The following is a 17,839-nucleotide window of genomic DNA, read 5'->3' as shown; positions in this document are numbered from 1 at the left end:
TGGCAGAGGAGAGGAGTTTCTGAGCATATGAATGAGACAAACGCAGGAATATCTGAGCATATGAATGAGACAAACGCAGGAATATCTGAGCATATGAATGAGACAAACGCAGGAATATCTGACCATATGAATGAGACAAACGCAGGAATATCTGACCATATGAATGAGACAAACGCAGGAGTATCTGACCATATGAATGAGACAAACGCAGGAATATCTGAGAGAAAGAATAGAGGGTGTTCCCACAGCAGTGATGTCAAGGATGACAAGTCATGAGATGGAGCAGCTGACGCACACACACTCCCACTCAACTCATACTCTTGTCACTAGCTCTATTTTCCACACCAGTATGTTACTTCCCTGGCATTCAGTGTGATGCGTAGTCAAACACACACACACACACACACACTGAAGGGAGGAACTTGTGGAAATTCTTGCAAAGGCTTCATTCACTCATAGAGATCAGTGGTGGCCATGAACCAACCACATAATAAGCAGCGCTTTTCACATATTTACAGATTTGAAGAGGAAAGGGGTCAGAAACAGCTCAAATATCACTTGCACTTTTGTTTGTGTTAAGGTGGAGGATGCACGCACACAGACACACACTGGACATACAAGAGGTGAATCCTGGGCTTTGTCCTGCAGCGCTTATCAGATTATGCTCTGTCTGTGGGGCAATTGAATTAAGTGCGTGCAGTGTGTGTGTTTATTATCAGTATATTTCCATGGAGACGGTGTGTTTGTGTGCATGGTGCTGTTGCACTCACATTATTATCTGGTTCTATGGGCCCTGTGGAGAATCCAGTAATCAGCTGTTGTCGCATTCTTCTGTGAAAATTTTTAGTGCGACGTGTCGGCTTCAGAGTGCTGATGTATTTAAGGTTGGGCAGTGGGCACTGCTGTGTGCTGTTTTATGACTGTGATATATGACCATGCGCATGATGGCTTGTGTGAGTGTAAAGCATTAACTATGTGTGTGTGTGTACATTGGCGTGCCATTTGCATTGTCATTATGTCCAATAGCTAGGAGTGTATTTGTGTATAATGTGTGTGTGAGGGAGAGGATGTTGCTTCCTGGTTTGTTAAGATAAGACTATTAAATCCCACACCTGGGAAATGTACTTGTCACAACAGCCAAGTAATACATGAATAAAAGAGTAAAAGAAAGTTGTATACAGTATGTACAGCAACATACAAGCACACCTAAAAAAAAATCACACAGTGATTGCAACTGCCATAGGGGCATAGATGTACTACTTAGGGTTTCACCAATAAGTTGAGGCAAAGTGGACCAACACATATATGGAGAAATCTTCATGTCACATGTACAGTGGAAAATGCACATATTAATAATGAAGTCCAGACATTACATTAACATTACGGATTTGCATGACAGTGGTGTTATACAATGGCAGATGGAATAAAAGACCTGTGAAAGAGTTCCTTCTTACATGATGGGGGTAGTAGTCTGTTCCTAAAAGAACTGTTTTGCGCAGCCACTGTCCCATGGAGGGGGTGAGAAGAGTTGGCCATAATGGATGCCAATTTGTCCAACAAACCTCTCCCCAACCACCTCAACAGGCTTTAATTGGCAGCCCAGGACAGAGCTGGCCCTTCCTACCAGCTTATTTATCCTCTTCCAGTCCCTCTCAAAGAACCCACAACCCCGACAGACTACACTACAGCATAAAAAATAGCTGACACCACGACTGTGTCATAAAAAAGTCCTTAATAATGACCTGCACACACCTAAAGACCTCAGTCTTCTCAGCAGGTGGAGAAGACTTTGGCCCTTCATGTACAGGGCATCTGTGTTATGTAACCAGTCCAGTTTATTGTTAAGGTGAACACCCAGGTATTTGTAGACTGACACCATCTCAATGTCCACTCCCTGGATGTTCACTGGTGCAATTGATAATGCCTTATGGCTGAAGTCAATCACCATTTCCTTTGTTTTACTGGTGTTTATCTGAAGATGGTTCTTTCTGCTACAAACTACAAATGTTACTCAAGTTAAAACTAGCAGCCTCACCAAAAGGGACAAAAACTCAAGTTCACATATGCTAGGGTTCAGGATTTCTGATAACATTTCAAGTCAGCTTTCAATGAAGATGACTTTTCACCCACATTCAGGAATGTTTTCAAACTGGACAACACCAGTGGAATCCCACAGCCTAAAAAAATCCCCTTATTCCCCATAGAGAAAATGAGAAAGATAGACTAACTGGTAAGGTAGACCCCCCCCCCCCCAAAAAAAAACAAAAAAAACAAAACAAAACAAAAAAATTGCAGCAAGGTCACACTTACACATGTGGCACACACACAACGGATAACAGACACAAATGCAGAATGTCTCGCACACACTGCTTTCCTTCCCTTCCTTCAGCACATTGATATATTTGTGCACAGTCAGCATACCCCTCTCTGACCTGAGGGAGAACACATATCCTGTTAGAGCTCTGTGTGTGTGTGTGTTACATGTGTGTCTTCAGTCTGGGGCAGAGTTGACTTCAGAGATGTTTGCACATAAAAACAGATATGCCCACACAGCTGTATGCAAATTTGGTCAGTTATAGCCAGTGCCCACTTCCTTTTCAATATCCTGTATCCACTTGTAACTATGTTTGCATGCTGTAGGTTAGAGAGAGAGAGAGAGAGAGAGAGAGAGAGAGATCCTCTAATGCTTCTTTCCGCTGAGATCAGGATCCAGCATGGGAGAAGCAAAAAGGACACACATACGAGTTGATATCAATAGTCTTCTGTTATAGCCATTTTCTGTGCAAGTGTCTTTTGGAAACGTACATGTTCAATCATTTGTCGACAATGAATGTTACTCAGTAGTCAGTTTGTAGCAAAACAGTTAAAGTATCAATTTAGAAAAATGTGCTAGAACTGGACGTTCCGATTGTAGCTTTTTTTAGTTTATCGAACATGCCCTTCACACACAGAAAGAGACAGAAACAAATGAATCACACAAACCGTTCTCACAACATTTATTTCATTGATTTTCAACATTTTCAATCTAATCGCAAAACTAGACAAACAAAAATAAACCAAAAGGCAAAACAGAACTTCAGGGAGGAAAAACAAAAACAAAATCACACACACATTACACCAGTGTGGCACAATCTTAAGGCAGCATCATGGCAATGTAACTTCATCTCCACACACTCACATGACTGTGAGAGAGTGTGTATGAACAAGTGGCTATGTGTGTGTGAAAAGGTGTGCACATGAACGCTTAGTTGTGGAATATGTTGACTGTTCAATCAAGTCAAGGCAAGAAAGGTAACAATATTCATTTGTAGGTCAAAAAAAGAGACAGAGGCAAGCAACAAAGTGAAACACATTTCTGATTAAAAACAAAGAATCAAATTGCAAGCATGAGGTTTTTAGTGACCTCCATAAGATGATGGACCTCAAGTTTATCTAAGTCAAGATGGTTGCTATCTGCATCCCCCGTGTCGACACGCTAGCCACCTTCTGATCTCATCTCTGACTTCAACATGGCTGCCACGTGACTGCACTGAGGCAGAGGTGCAAAGAGGGCTGTCAAGGCCACTTCCTGATCCCAATTGCTCGCCTTCGGGCAAAGCACAACGGGTTCATTCAACATCCCATTAGAGCCAGGCAAAGCAGGCCCGTTCTCTTTATGGCTTACTAGCATTCAGACAGGCCTAGTAGAGCCTAACTCTCCAAACAGAAATCAGTTAAGGCACTTTTCCAGAACTGGATTGGCATGCTTTAAAAGGCTCTCAGGACAAAAAAAAAAAAAAAAAAAAAAAAAAAGTCTACTTGTTTTAGGCGAAGGTTCCAGTAGAACTTTGAGATTTTCTGTTCGGGAATGATGGTGTCCCCTGACACCGGGAGGCACCAATTAGCCAATGAGAGGGCCCAGAGAGCAGACGTGGGAGGTTCTTTTCTCCTTAAAGAGCCGGGGAGAACACATGGTTTCTACGCATCCTTCAGACTCGCCTCCTATTGAATCTTTGGAAAAAACCTAGCACTGGTTTGGCAACTATGCAATATTAAATATACACCCCTTTCAAATGTACGATTTATTGTATTAAAACAAAACAGACAAAAACAAACCCAACTAATTAAACAAAACAAAGATTTACTTCAACTAAAAACCAACATTCAGGCAAATACACACCATGCATTCCTCATTGAAATCGTACAAGGCAATACACGTGAAGCAGTTGTGGAGTGGTGAATATTAGGCTAAGAGGCAAGCAGGTGGGAGGTGATGCGTGTGGGTGAAGGTGGTTGGGATGAAACAGGTCCCTCTCCCAGTCTCTGGTTGGACCTGACTAAGTGAGCGTTAACGGAGTGGTGTAAGGAGTCTGCAGCATTTACGTTTTTTTTTATTGATTTTTTTTCCATTTTTATATTTTTTTTTGGCTGTTTTTGACTTTTTAAATGTGTATTGCGTATTCAAGCTTTCTTTGTGCAAGTCTAAGCCCCCCCACAAGGAAATTATTCAATTACTTGCACTAACCAAACCCCCCCCCTCCCGACACACACACACACACGCACACACACACACACACACATATAATAAAGAAAAGAACATCTCTACAAATGTGAGCACAATGCGAGAAATATGTCTACTCTTCTGCTGCCAAACTATCAAGAAAGCAAAAGAAAACTAAAAGCAATGATTTCTGGTAGAAAGACTGTGGCAAGCATGAGGATCCTTCAGACTGGGCTTATGCATCAAGACAGATCAACACATAGGGGGGCCCCCAGATATTTACCCAGCACAATCTCAGTGAAGTTCTAGAACCATCCTTCAAGCTGGAACACACTGTCAGCATGGGGCTCACTCCACCACCCACAGAACAAAATGGCCTTGTGATGGGAGCTTTTTGTGGTGTTAAACAGGAGTCTGATAGGTTGTGATGTGAAGGACCCTCGTGTGTGTGTGTGTGTGTGTGTGAGCATCTTTATGCATGTGTGTGTATGTGTATGTATATGTATATGTTTTCTTCCCGCAACATCTTTCCAGATTGCACTCGCAACTGGAACAGATAGCAATGGGCTCAGAGCAGGCTCAGCGCGGAGCTAGCCAGATACAGGCCTTGTTCTGCAAGCCACCACAAGCAACACCAACAAACAAACAAAAAAATAAGCATCACCATCTCTCTTCTACCATCAGTCTTTTAGATTGGGGTGTGGTTCATTTATTCAGTCACATTATTTGTAATAGCTACAATTCAAATGGTTAGCTCTACACTAAACGTCTTCCTGAAATGCTGTCACTTTTGAGTTTGGATCATTTTACAGAATTGTGCAGAAGAGCAAACGGTCAACCCCTGGAGTCTCTTGACCTCCAGGCTATGATGGCCAGTAGTCGGAGTCTGTCTCTTGACCTCCAGGCTATGATGGCCAGTAGTCGGAGTCTGTCTCTTGACCTCCAGGCTATGATGGCCAGTAGTCGGAGTCTGTCTCTTGACCTCCAGGCTATGATGGCCAGTAGTCGGAGCATGATCGACACAATGTCCCAGCAACCATCCCCCCCCCCGCCCGCCAATTTAAAACAAAACAAAAAAAACGCGTCAACATAAGGCTAGAGTCATAAGGGTCTCAAAATAAGGGTCTCTTCACTGCCAAAATACTCACGCTTACAAGCATGCTCAATCCATGACAGCAGTCAAAAAGCTCAAAGGCCTGTAAAACGCTTAAGTGTCATTCTTACAAAGCAGAAATACAAAGATGATTTCCCCTCTGACACACAAGTTAATCAATTAAGCATCAACATCAAATCTTCACTGACTACGACTTATAGTTATTAAAGCAATCAGTCCAGCTGGAGCATCCATTTCCTTCAACATCAAATCCATACACACACACACACGTCAGGATTCCGCAGTCACACTCATAACACATTCAAAGCTCTTGAGTGAGGAGGAAGACTACGGCCCCTCTTCGTCTCAGACGCCTCTTGATTGAGTCAACACTGAAGGCACTTCGTCTGCCATGGCTTCCTCTTTTGGCTTCCCAAAAGACAAACGTTTTATCCCACGACTGCGTCGGACACAGACACGCACACGCACGCACACACATATATCGGCAAATCTAACAAACTAAACACACCATCTGAAAACACATATCTCATTGTGGTGATGTGGGATCTTGATAAATCACCATTTTCTTGCAAGCACAAGTTACTGAGCCCAACTGCCAACAGAGGTCTTTACCTGTTATTGCAGTGGCTTGTACTGCATTACTCAATAGCTGACCTCACACATTAGCATAGCGGATTTAAACTGCACACCTGCAAACGCTGTTGGCAAACCAACCAATAAGCTTCTTGGAAACCCACACTATGCTTCACCTGCTTGCTGCTAAATAGTAATGGATAGACGCAAGTGTGTGTTAGATGATCATTGGGCGGTTTATGGTTTAAAATATCCAAGTCCTGCTTTCATAATGTGAGAGATGCAGACACTTGATCTGACTTGAAAGAGGGCCGTTGAGATACGAGAACCTCACAGGACACACACGTTTCATCAATTACAAATTAGCAGCAGAGGGAGCCTGTCCTAGTGGTGTCAACACGATCGTGCCCCCCCCCCGCGCTATTTAATGGCAATGACCACAGAGTGGGAAGGGAGCTTGGGGTGAGTGGGGGGGGGGGGGGGCGTAAATGTGAGCGGGGCATTTTACAGCATGGCTATTTCAGTTAGCTGTCAGTGGACATGGTAGACGCGCCAAAAAACCTCCAAAGGTGAGGGGAGAGAAAAAAAATAAAAAGCACTTGCAGCTCCCGGCTGATTTGGCCTCTGCTCTGCCAAACAGATTGCCCTTGGCAGGCCTCTGGAGGTCAGGGATAACACACACAAACAAACAAACACACACACACACACACACCCTCAGTACAGACACAGGTCTGTGATCGAACGCTGATGAGACATAATTGCTTTCAGGTTTTTTTTTTTATGTGTTTGCATCTTACGTGTTCAAAATAAAGGCATTTGTCTTGGAAAATGTGGGTGTGTGTGTGTGTGTGTGTGTGTGTGTATATGTAAATATTCAAGATTCATGCATATGTCTTTATTTGCCCAAGACCATGAAGGAGTCTCAGATATCATTAGGATGTCATTATTTGGGAGGGTGATGTTGCATGGAGCACACATGCACATGGCTTTTATCTATTTAGGCCTATATAGTCAGGATTTGCAATCTATGTGTGTGTATGTTTGTGTTTGTGACTCTAAAAATGAGGGGCCATGAGCGTGTGTGTGTGTGTGTGTGTGTGTGTGTCCAGTGTGATGCCTCTACGCAGCGGACGCGTTTGTGTGTGTCTCTTTATGTGTGTGTGTGTGTTTTACAAGGTGTGGTAGTTGCGGTCCTTGGACTTGCAAAACTTGTAGACGAAGAAGATGACCGCCTGCAGGCCCACCACCAGCACGATGCCCCCGATGAAGCTGGCCGCGTCAAACGTCGACGACTTGGAGGGGGACGGAGCCACGGTTGTCACGGTTACGTCTGGCAAGGTAAGAGAGACAAGAGAGATGGAGAGACAGACTTACTCACTTACAGAGACATACTGCAGTGTAAACACACACCCCCCTCCACACACACACTCGTGGTGAGTACTTCCTCTCAGCTTACACACACACACGACTTACTGGAGGCTGCAGAGCTGGGGACTGTGGTGTTGGAGTCGTGGGTGGTGGGGGCAGGAGGGTGTGCTGTTGTTGTGTTCATAGATTCTGCAAAGAGACCACAGGACACACAGACGCCTTATATTACCACATGCTTTTCCATACAGGAACAGTTTAGGATTAACAGGTTCAAGTCCAAGTCCATTCTCTCAATAGTACAGCAGGAAGTGTTTGACTTTGCAGTGGGGTGTGTGTGTGTCTGTGTACCTGAGGTGGGCTCAACAGTGGGGAGGTGTGTGTGTGTGTGTGTGAGTGTGATAACTAATTGTGCACAGGTGTGTGTACCTGATGTGGGCTCAACAGTGTGTGTGTGTGTGTGTGTGTACCTGAGGTGGGCTCGACAGTAGAGTTGGTGATGTTAGTGGCAGTGGGCTCGGCAGTGGGCTCAGCAGTGGGGAGGGAGGCGGGGGTCGTGGCCACACCTGTTGGTGCTGAGGCTGAAGAGGAAAGGGTGGAGCAGATCACATCAGATTGACCAAGAGCGACTGACTGATTACTTTCATCACTCACACACTCAGTCTACACTCACGCAGTCTACAATCATTATTACCACCACACACATATGTGCACAACTAGTTATCACACACACACACACCTGTGCACAACTAGTTATCAGACACACACACACACACACACACACACACCTCAGTCTACAATCATTATTACCACCACACATTTGCACAACTAATTATCAAACACACACCTATGCACATTTAGTTCACACACACGCACCGCGCACACACACACACACACACACACACACACGCACACGCGCACACACACACCTATATGACTTATACACTCATTGTACTACCTGCACAAGTAGCATTTAAGCAGTTGGTGGTGTTGGTGGTCGTCTCGTTCACACACTGGGGTTTTGCTTCTGGGGTACACAAAAGAAACAGTAAATATAGCTGCAAGCAGCAATGAGGGGGCCAAGCAGAATAGGCCGGAGTAGCCACGGTGACAAGATTGAACTCGGCAGATAACCGCCATCAACACTTTCAACAAGTTTCACATCAAAACATAATTGATTTTGTAGGGAGTATTGGCACTGCGGTCTCCGCCAGCCAGCCCCCAGTAGCAGCAACTGGAATCCATGCATTTCCGCGGAATTATTTTTGGAATCTGATCCCTTATCATACCTGTTCATTCTTACTCATTAAATTTCGACTTATGTTGACTAAATTCAAGATGGCTGCAAGCGCTAAACCGTGAAGATAGTGTCTGTATAAATCGTCTTGTAAGTAAACTACCAGTGCTTTTTCAAAGTTCTCAATGTCTCGTTTTAAATGTCAGGGCCCTCGAGTCTACCAATGAAGTGTGGAGATACATTGAGCCTAATGAAATGGGTGTAAAACAGTGATTTATTTGCATGGCTAGCCCGATGCGAAGCACCACTATTGAAAAAAAGCTGTTGGTAGCATCGGCTAACTAAGCCAGATTTTTGGAGTGCAGGGGACAAGCCGAGATGGGCTATGAGACATACGTTCACACTCGGTATCATGTTTCAATACACTTTAGGTCAATATCACACCGGAATTCTCCTTTAACACAAGTACATGCAGAGTAAGTGTGTGGATTTGTGAATTTTGTTCACTGCTGCAAGTTTTGTTTTCTGAATTAAACCAACAGCACATCTAGTGCAAGTATATGCTATATATTTGTGTTTGAGTAAGATGAGCAAGATGCCCCATTGTTTAGCGAGATCTGAGATGCACATCTTCCTTGAACTTCGCTGGTCTGGTATAGACTGCTGCTGATGCACTAAACCTCAAACTTGCTCAATCCTGTCTGACCACTGCTGCTGATACTCATCAAGGGTGTGAGTACTGCATCTGCATGAGTGCGTGCCTGTGTGTGTGTGTGTGTATGAGAGAGAGTGCATGCCCGTGTGTGTGTGTGTACGCGCTGCTGAGGGTTATAGGCTAGTCATGATGGGTGTGAATATGAGTAAGTGTGTTACCACCAAGACAAAGTAGGTGGCTATACAAAAGAAAGACAGACAGGAAGCAAGCAATGAGCAAGAGTGAAAGAACGAAAGGAAGATTCTCACACACACACACACACACTCAGCAATCAGGATATCTCCTCCTTCCTGCTATTCTTACTCTGTCTTGCTTTCTGCTCTTCTCCTTCACAGAAAAAGCATGTGTCTGCATGCAACATGTGTGTGCATAGTGTATGCATTTGTGTGTGTGTGTGTGCTTCGAACTTATGAACTTTCAAATTCCTCCAGCACTGGTTTTTGTGTGCGTGTGTGTGTGTGTGTGTCTCCAACTGCAAGAAATGCTGATCTTGGAGTTGCTAAGGGTTCCCAGCCCAACAGTGATCAGTACCACACACACACACACACACACACACACTGACTCCACAAATCAGAAAAGAATTCAAGACATCTTCATCTGTAGGAATCCAGTCAATTTCACTCCATTCTTTACCAGCAGATAGAAGTCACACCACTCATAACTCTTCACCATTCCCACACAGACACACATCCATACATTTTGGCTGTTGGTTAGATTATGGCTGGGCTAACAACTTTAAACCTCATTCGTAAATTAGCTATACAGCTAATATACACACAGATATAGTCTACACACATAGAAACACGTATATCTCTGTATTCTGTATGTTGTGACTATGGAAACCCTCTCGAGCGTCAACAAAATCCACAATGGCCGGCTCACTCACATTTATGCACACACACACCCTCTCTCACACCTCACACACACACGGTGGAAACATAGAAGAGCTCTTCCTCTGTAGTGGACCCAATCACACCAGGGAGGAGGAGGGGGAGGGGAGGAGAGGTGGAAGACAGAGAGAAAACGAAACGAGAAACAAGATCGCTTCCAACCCAGGTCATGTGTGAGCAACTTTCTGACACACTCTTTTTAGAACACACACACACACACACACACACACACACGTCTTTCCAGAGCTTACGGACAGACATGGGCACAAACTCAGAGAGTAAAAACTATTGCTGTTCCTCTCTAATGACCCTCTATCCCAGAATGTACCGTCACAGTGTGTGTGTGTGTGTGTGAGAGAGAGGGGGAAAAAACAAAACTTACCTCCGCACTCCAGCCAGCTGCAGTCTTTACTGGCGTTATAGCACTCGTCACACATCAGTATTGTGGAACATTCTGAAGGGGACACATAAAACAATGCATTATATTCTCCCTCTCGCTCTCCTGAATCAACCAGTGCAGTTCTCATAATTCTAAAGGTCTCCTCTAGGTATTTCTAACTTAAGTAGAGGCCGGATCTCACAAGTTTAAACAAATCCTTCATTGTTTGTGATTTATGTTGGCCATTATGGAGAGCATCACCATGGTTATACTGGGAACTCTTATTGTCTTGGTCGATTTTTGCTAAACTAGTAAACTAGTATTAGCGCAAACGCTAATCTCGTTTCCACATATGAAGTTTCACTGCGATGAGAATGATCAGAACGTGTTGGTACCACAGGTTGGTACATCCACTCCTATAGCTCCAAGCTTGCAAAGGGTATCAGGACTCCTACCTTAGCTCTTTTAAAACAACATTAAGAGTTCCTCTTACTTCTTAATTTGTCTTGTAGGAGTTTAATTTCATTCTTCATTGTAGCTTGGCCAAAATGTCATTGACAATGTCATTCCAGTTAGCAGTTCCTCTGTCCTCCGTGTCATTATTTAACATCTAACTAATGTGTGCTTGAATCAACCACTTTTGTACCAATTTAATTATTCATTTACTGGATCAGACGCTGACTGTAAACCAACTCGAACCAAGACGAAAAAAGATTTCGATGCGGTACTAAAAAGAGGTAGGCTATGTTGGCCTCGTTCCTCTTGGATTTGATGGGGGACCTGGGTCGCAGGTTGAAGAAAAAGGTTGCATTTGTAGACACGACAAGTGCAAACTATAATCGCGATCATTTAATGTTGGTTACATTTTCTCTTTTTACTTCCACCCGTGGATGTAACTTTTAACTTCTTTGTCCCACGTTGAAATTAGACAGGGCCAGATAATCATGGTCCTCCTTAACCGTAGTCCTTGTGACCTCGACAAACAGCCTTCGTTGCACAACGTTATAAATCTAAAATACATGCTGAGCCAACAGCCATGGGCTCTGTTAGCCCATTACATAATAAACAGCTGGAAGGTAGGCACACACATGTTGGCTAGCAAACAGACCCAGACGCCACACTGGACACAACTATCATATTACACCATTTACAATGACTGGGGGGGGGGGAATGCCCAAGTTGGTCAAGACCAGCCATATTAGCAGCTAGTAAACCTGCAATTTCAACTGTTATTTAGTACAAACCAACGGTGCACGCGAGCTTCCAAGAAAGCTATAATTAGTGTGGTCTTCTAACTTCAGCTAGCTATAGATAGTTAGCTATCAAACCTAGGGTGTTAGTTAGGTGTATTATTTGCAAAACGATTTATCGAGTCTCCACACCATAACATAACATTGTTAACCGACAAAACGCCCTAACGCTTACCACAAATTCGTACCACAATTTATATGCCAGTGGCAATTGTACCGTAGAAATGCGTGGGGGTACTTCTCACAGAACAATTGGATAACCTCAGCGCACGACTAATAGCAAGCAGGCTAGCTGGTGGTAGCCCTAGCTTTCAAGTGCACAAGTAAAACGGACTAGCTAACGCTGTCCACTTCGGCCGCCTAGCTAGGTAAACGACAAACAAACTACTCACCAGATTGCGCGTATGTCGTTCCTGCGAAGACGACAAGAAATAATGTCACATGAAAAAGTCTCCAGTACATTTTTTCGGTTCCTTTCCTCTCCTTTTAGAGCGCTGGTGGTACTGACAAAGTGTTTTGTGCTGGATGCGGGATTTCAGTAATAGGTGACTCTGGTGACTCCTTTTTACCACTTCCTGCTTTCCTCGAGTCATGTGGCAGGTTTCTTGACGCTCCTACGCTTCATCAAATTACCTATGTCCATCCCAGTTTCCTTCCTTTCTCCGCTTCTTTATGAGACCAAGGAAGAAGGAAGAAAATAAAGATAGCCTACAACTTATTTAAGCGAAACTTCACTTAAATTAAGTGAAACGATGAGATGAAGATGAAACGATACACTTTGTATGTACTTTGACATTTCCCAGACTGTAACCATGCCACTTTTGGTGATTCCATTTATTATAGCATTTTAACTCACAGCATGAAACTACAAAATGAAGTGTGAAAGTGTGAAACTGGGCATATTAAGCTGGAGCTTTTGGTTAAGAAACCAGTTCACTTGTTCATGCCTTTGAATTTGTCAGCTCAGTATCAGATCTCTCTCTATCTCTCTCTCTTTCTCTCTCTCTCTACACATAAAAACAGTTTGTACACATGACACACTAAAACACTTTAGGTTTGTATAATTTTAATGTTTAAACTCTAAACTAATGAGGTATTAGTGAGCTTTGGGGAAAAGAACAACAACATAGAAACCAGTGTAAATGTAGCTGTGTATGTGTGTGTTTGAAAGTCATAGCTGGAACTCTCCACAGTCCTTCACTCTACAGTCCACTTTGGGTCTCTCGTTCTGGGTGGGCACGTCCTCCAGACTCTTGAGTACCTCAGTGCCCTCAACCAGTTGCCTGAAGAAGTAAAACACACACACACACACACACACACACACACACACACACACTTGCCCTCTACATCATACTGCATCTTGAAGTGAGGGTGAGGTCAAGAGCACAACAAAGAATTTCATTATATCAAGTCAAAATAGAACAGAATAGTGCTTAAAAGGCACAGCAACATAAATGTGCATATTTACCCAAATGCCACGTATTTCCTATCCATCCACGGTGCCGACTGCAGGGTGACATAGAACTGTGATCCGTTGCTATGGGGACCCTGGTTGGCCATTCCCAGAACGCCTCTTTTGTTGTGTGATACAGCAAAGCTCTCATCTACGAGTGGGTGTGCAGAGCAACTTTATCAGAAATAACATCGTCTGTCATGGGAGCTGTAGAGCAGCGTAGGTGTCACTACGTGTCCCGTGCCCACAAGATTCCAGGTTTGAGTCCGGCCTAAAGCCACTACCCCCCTCATCTCCCTCACTTGCTTCCTGCCTGCTCTCTAATTGCCCAAAAAATAAACTGAAAAAGTAAATACAGGTGCCAAGGCATCATGAGCAGTGGACAAGACAAAACGTAGCTCTGCTTTCTGGGGCCTTATTCCTCTTTTCCTCATAAATCAGAAATAGTCAAAGTGAATGTTTGTGGTTTAGAACACCTGTGACTCCGCAAAATGTGTGTGTGGCCATGTGTCCTTGTGTGAAACTGACTAGTAAGAAGTTAGCAAAAGGGTCAGCAATACCTTCAAATGTTGGGCCATAAATGGACTCTCCACCATTGCCTTTCCCAGCAGGGTTGATGTCTTGAACAGGAGAAGATCATATCACACACACACACACATTTGCCATTTCTCGAGTGTATATTAGGCCCTAGGATTGAGGAGTGCTTCAATGTTTTATAAAAAAAAGTATGCTAGTGTGTGTGTGTGTGTGTGTGTGACAAATACCTCCTCCCTGGATCCATCCGTTAGGTACAACTCTGTGAATTAAGGAGCCTTTGTAGGCGAGCATGAGGTCGCTGTCAGATAGACCCTTCTCTCCTGTGCACAGAGCTCGGAAATTTGCACACGTTTTAGGACATATATCACAAAACAGCTGGAAAACATATACACACACACACACAAACATTTTAATTAAGTATCTGAATGAAACTCATTAATTTTCTTTTTTATCTGGTTGCTCTCAGGTCTGATAAATGTTGTCTCACCTCAAATAATAGTCGCCCAGCAACCACTCCTCTGATCTCCACATCCATGTACACAAACATGTGCTGCACAGAGAAAATCCCATTTCCTTTTAACTATCAATATCACAGTCAAGACGTGTTCATGGTTCCTCCATGGTGGAATGATTTACCCAGTACGTATAAACATGTACATTTTAACTAGCATCTATCCAATTAAGTTGTAAAGTTTTGGATAAAAACATCTGCTAAACAAACAATATAACCATAAATCTGAAATCATCCGCTATCATCTCATTAACTGCACTAATTGCTTGGACAGTTACCTACCTACCACAATCACCGATACATGACTATTGGTTCCAGCAAATATTATATAAAATTACATTAAATAAACATAAATGAAGTATTGTAACAGGATTATAGTATAGAATATTGTCGCATTATCCTATAAGCGTGGCTTTGTTTATCTGGTTGTCTCTATGTGTACAACTTGCCCCCGTATCACGCAGGTGGTTGGTGTAGTAGTCCTCAGCAAGGGCCAGGTTCAGCGCATGGGGTCGGTGGAGGGTGAACCCCCAGACCTCGTGTGCCCACCGAGCTAACTCCTTTTCGTCTCCAATCAACCGGCCACTGAGGTATACCATTAGGGGAGCATCGAACTGCCATACCTCTCCTCTTAGCTCCTGGTCATGATATACAGAAGATCATCAATCACCGCAACACTCACGCACGATTAGAGGATTAGAGTGAGCTGACTGCGCTCTAAATCAGTTACCGGTGAATTTAGCGTAACGTTTTAGGATTTTCTGAAGGCTAACATTGCATAATAAAATGACATTGACAAACTCTCGAGGCTATACTTACCATTTTCTTGTTGTTTAAATATGTATGCCAATCGCACTCTAGCAGCGGATAAATGGTCGGATCTGCGAATGAAGATGGAAACTTCTGTTTCAATCCCTGGATCAGCAAGAGGAAGTTATAGGATGATATTCAATTGTTTTCCTGTTTCTCCATAAACAACAGCTATCACTGACAAAAACGTTTACCTCAGCAATGCTCTTCGCAATTTGAAAATTATGCTCTTTCATAAGACCAACAACCTCTACAAGCTGCTTGGAAGCCATGGCACATATCCCAAACGTTTTACATCAATCTGGCAACCAAAGACTCTCTAGAATCTTTGATGGCAACACTGGCGACAGCGTGAAGTTGTAAACAAACGTCAAGTATCCATAGTAACCAAGCGGACGTGACGTACACTCGTAAACACCCTCAAAATAAAAATAATAAATGTAGGCTTTAATAGAAATTATACGTTTACGATAAATCTGCTCTTGTTATTGGGAACATTTCATATTCATGTTTTACAGCTTTCAAAAATGAAGTCAAATTTTACATGGACACTAACTTAACTATTTTATGTTCAGATCTGTCCTCTTTGTGTTGATATATTTTGTACCTCTGCTTGTTATCATCTGTAAGATTATTATTGTTTGAAAAAAAAAAAAAAAAAAACTATATTAGAAATTCTCTGGAATAATCTTGTTATATTGTAATAGCGGTTTCACATGAATAGTATATTTTGTTTAACCCCCTCCATCAATAACAATATTTTTCATGCACAATAATAAAGTCAATCTACAACGTATTGTAGGCAACATTTCCTTTAATCCCTACAGGAAATAAAAAGTTACATAGATCTATGACATTGAAATGAGGACCACATGCCAGACAAAAATCTCTTTAAGGGACAAAAAATAAAATAAAAACTATTTTGTTGCATGAAAACCACACAATCAGAGTCTTAAAATGCTTTTGTTTTATCTGCCAGACAGCTGAGTTAGTCCACAGCAAGTCCCCAGAGACAGGAAGCGCTGCAGTTTATATTCAAAGTCAATTGGCTGCTGCTGAGGCTCTCGGTACTTCACTGTCATGGTGGAGCCCAGGTAGGTGATGAGCTCACAGTTTTCCTCAAACTGGGCCAGCTGACGCTTGTACTTCTTGCGGGTGTAGTCGGAGAGACGTGGGTTAAAAGCTGAGAGAGGGGGTGTGAGAGAAAGAGAGAAAATGAATGAATTAATGAATGAATTAATTAATTGATGAGGACATAGTTAATGAGAAAAGTCAAGTCAAGTAATCTTTAAAAGCAACAACAGAATGAATCAAGGTGCTTTGTAAAATAAAAAAAAAACTGAACAGAGATTGTAAATGTAAACAGATAGATGTCTATCTACACAAGACTCTTCTCAATCTGAATGCCCGTAACACATTGGTGCAATGTTACAGATAAGAACCAGCACTTGAGGGTGAGGCAGAATAAGGAAGTGGAAGAAAGACTGTGGTTCAGACTTTCACACATTTGGTGTATTGCTTCTCTGAAAGGAAACGTCACATATTCAACTTTTGGTTCTGCTTCTTAAGAAGGTCATTAAAGAAAAATAGGAACACATCTGGGTTAAAAAGCAGCAGTGACCACAGACAGTAGGAACATCAGGAGAGAGGGAAACTGTCAACCGAGAATTAACAAGATCTGTCTATCTTATATCATTTATCAAAATATGAAAATCAATTGAATAGAATGGTGGTTATTGAATTCTGAATTTTTAATAAGATCTCTGCATAAATGTGAACATGGATCTTGTTAATTCTGAGTTGATGAAATGTTGATTGGGGAGAGAGAAGTGTGTTGGAGACCTTATTTATCTTTGAGAATTCATGGAATATGATAACCTGAGGCATGATGTCATTTGGCACACATATTGTAACTTAATTTGAAGTTAATGTGCAAGGCCCGTTAGGCCAGTGCTCCAAGCGTGGTGCTTATACAAACTGATTAAGATGTTATGCTATAATGACTTTCTATCTCTTCCTCTCTTTTTCTCTCTCTCTCTCTCTCTCTCTATCTCAGAAGAAGGTAATTGAGTTACCTTTGAGGTAAAAGGCCACATACAGCAGAGCAGATTTCTTCACACTTAAGAAGGGGAACTTGGGTTTCATACAGCCCACTGAAGTCATCGCCTTAATGATGGACCTTGCCACACCCTACATATGCATGTGTGCACACACAAAAAATGAACTCATTGGAATTAGTATACATGTTTGCATTCCACACATTCCAGTGTTATGCATCTGCATATCCATGGTGTGATTCCTGTTAGATACATGGACAATAAAGCCCAACACACACGGCCGGCGATGTGACAGTCAAACGTGACGGTGGAATTCTGTTAATCGCTTTACTACACACACTACTGGCAATGCGATCACCCATCGATTCAGTGGCGATACACTGACCATACAGCTGTTTTCTATTATGAATATAAAAATCGCCCTGAAAAACAGAAAGGGGCCGATTAGAGCGATGCGATGGCCGTCCA

General features: G+C 42.8%; 3 protein-coding genes across 9 annotated transcripts in view; all 3 read right to left on the bottom strand.

The window, feature by feature from the left end:
* Positions 1-4,973: 4,973 nt before the first annotated feature.
* cd164 (CD164 molecule, sialomucin) lies at positions 4,974-12,593 on the bottom strand. 4 transcript variants are annotated; one of them, XR_007194331.1, is made up of 7 exons: positions 12,396-12,593; positions 10,757-10,828; positions 8,491-8,559; positions 8,003-8,113; positions 7,641-7,724; positions 5,379-7,497; positions 4,974-5,336 (listed from the first exon to the last, which is right to left on the bottom strand). XR_007194331.1 is itself a non-coding variant. In XM_048250323.1 (6 exons), exons 1-6 carry the CDS (start codon positions 12,463-12,465, stop codon positions 7,337-7,339), a joined length of 567 nt encoding a protein of 188 aa, XP_048106280.1. In that variant the 5' UTR covers positions 12,466-12,593; the 3' UTR covers positions 4,974-7,336. The 4 variants fall into 4 exon arrangements, 2 of the variants coding, with proteins under 2 accessions (XP_048106280.1, XP_048106281.1); XR_007194332.1 differs by having other exon boundaries at positions 5,421-7,497; XM_048250323.1 differs by having other exon boundaries at positions 4,974-7,497.
* Positions 12,594-13,052: 459 nt separating this feature from the next.
* ppil6 (peptidylprolyl isomerase (cyclophilin)-like 6) lies at positions 13,053-15,674 on the bottom strand. 2 transcript variants are annotated; one of them, XM_048250321.1, is made up of 8 exons: positions 15,509-15,674; positions 15,324-15,419; positions 14,954-15,142; positions 14,481-14,543; positions 14,221-14,368; positions 14,017-14,076; positions 13,472-13,607; positions 13,053-13,286 (listed from the first exon to the last, which is right to left on the bottom strand). In XM_048250321.1, exons 1-8 carry the CDS (start codon positions 15,584-15,586, stop codon positions 13,175-13,177), a joined length of 882 nt encoding a protein of 293 aa, XP_048106278.1. In that variant the 5' UTR covers positions 15,587-15,674; the 3' UTR covers positions 13,053-13,174. The 2 variants fall into 2 exon arrangements, with proteins under 2 accessions (XP_048106278.1, XP_048106279.1); XM_048250322.1 differs by having other exon boundaries at positions 15,324-15,385; positions 15,509-15,634.
* A 436-nt stretch (positions 15,675-16,110) lies between these two features.
* Positions 16,111-17,839, bottom strand: part of ak9 (adenylate kinase 9) — a 30,077-nt gene continuing 28,348 nt past the window's right edge. For all 3 annotated transcript variants that reach the window (XM_048251118.1, XM_048251117.1, XM_048251119.1), the window contains 2 exons: positions 17,390-17,504; positions 16,111-16,497 (listed from right to left, as the gene is read on the bottom strand). In XM_048251118.1, coding sequence (XP_048107075.1) covers positions 16,283-16,497; positions 17,390-17,504 — 330 coding nt within the window. In that variant the 3' untranslated portion in view covers positions 16,111-16,282. The remainder of the gene's footprint in view (positions 16,498-17,389; positions 17,505-17,839) is intronic.

Source organism: Alosa alosa, chromosome 8 (assembly GCF_017589495.1).
Source record: "Alosa alosa isolate M-15738 ecotype Scorff River chromosome 8, AALO_Geno_1.1, whole genome shotgun sequence".
Taxonomy (NCBI): Eukaryota; Metazoa; Chordata; class Actinopteri; order Clupeiformes; family Clupeidae; genus Alosa; species Alosa alosa.
This window is presented reverse-complemented; position numbering and strand designations above follow the sequence as displayed.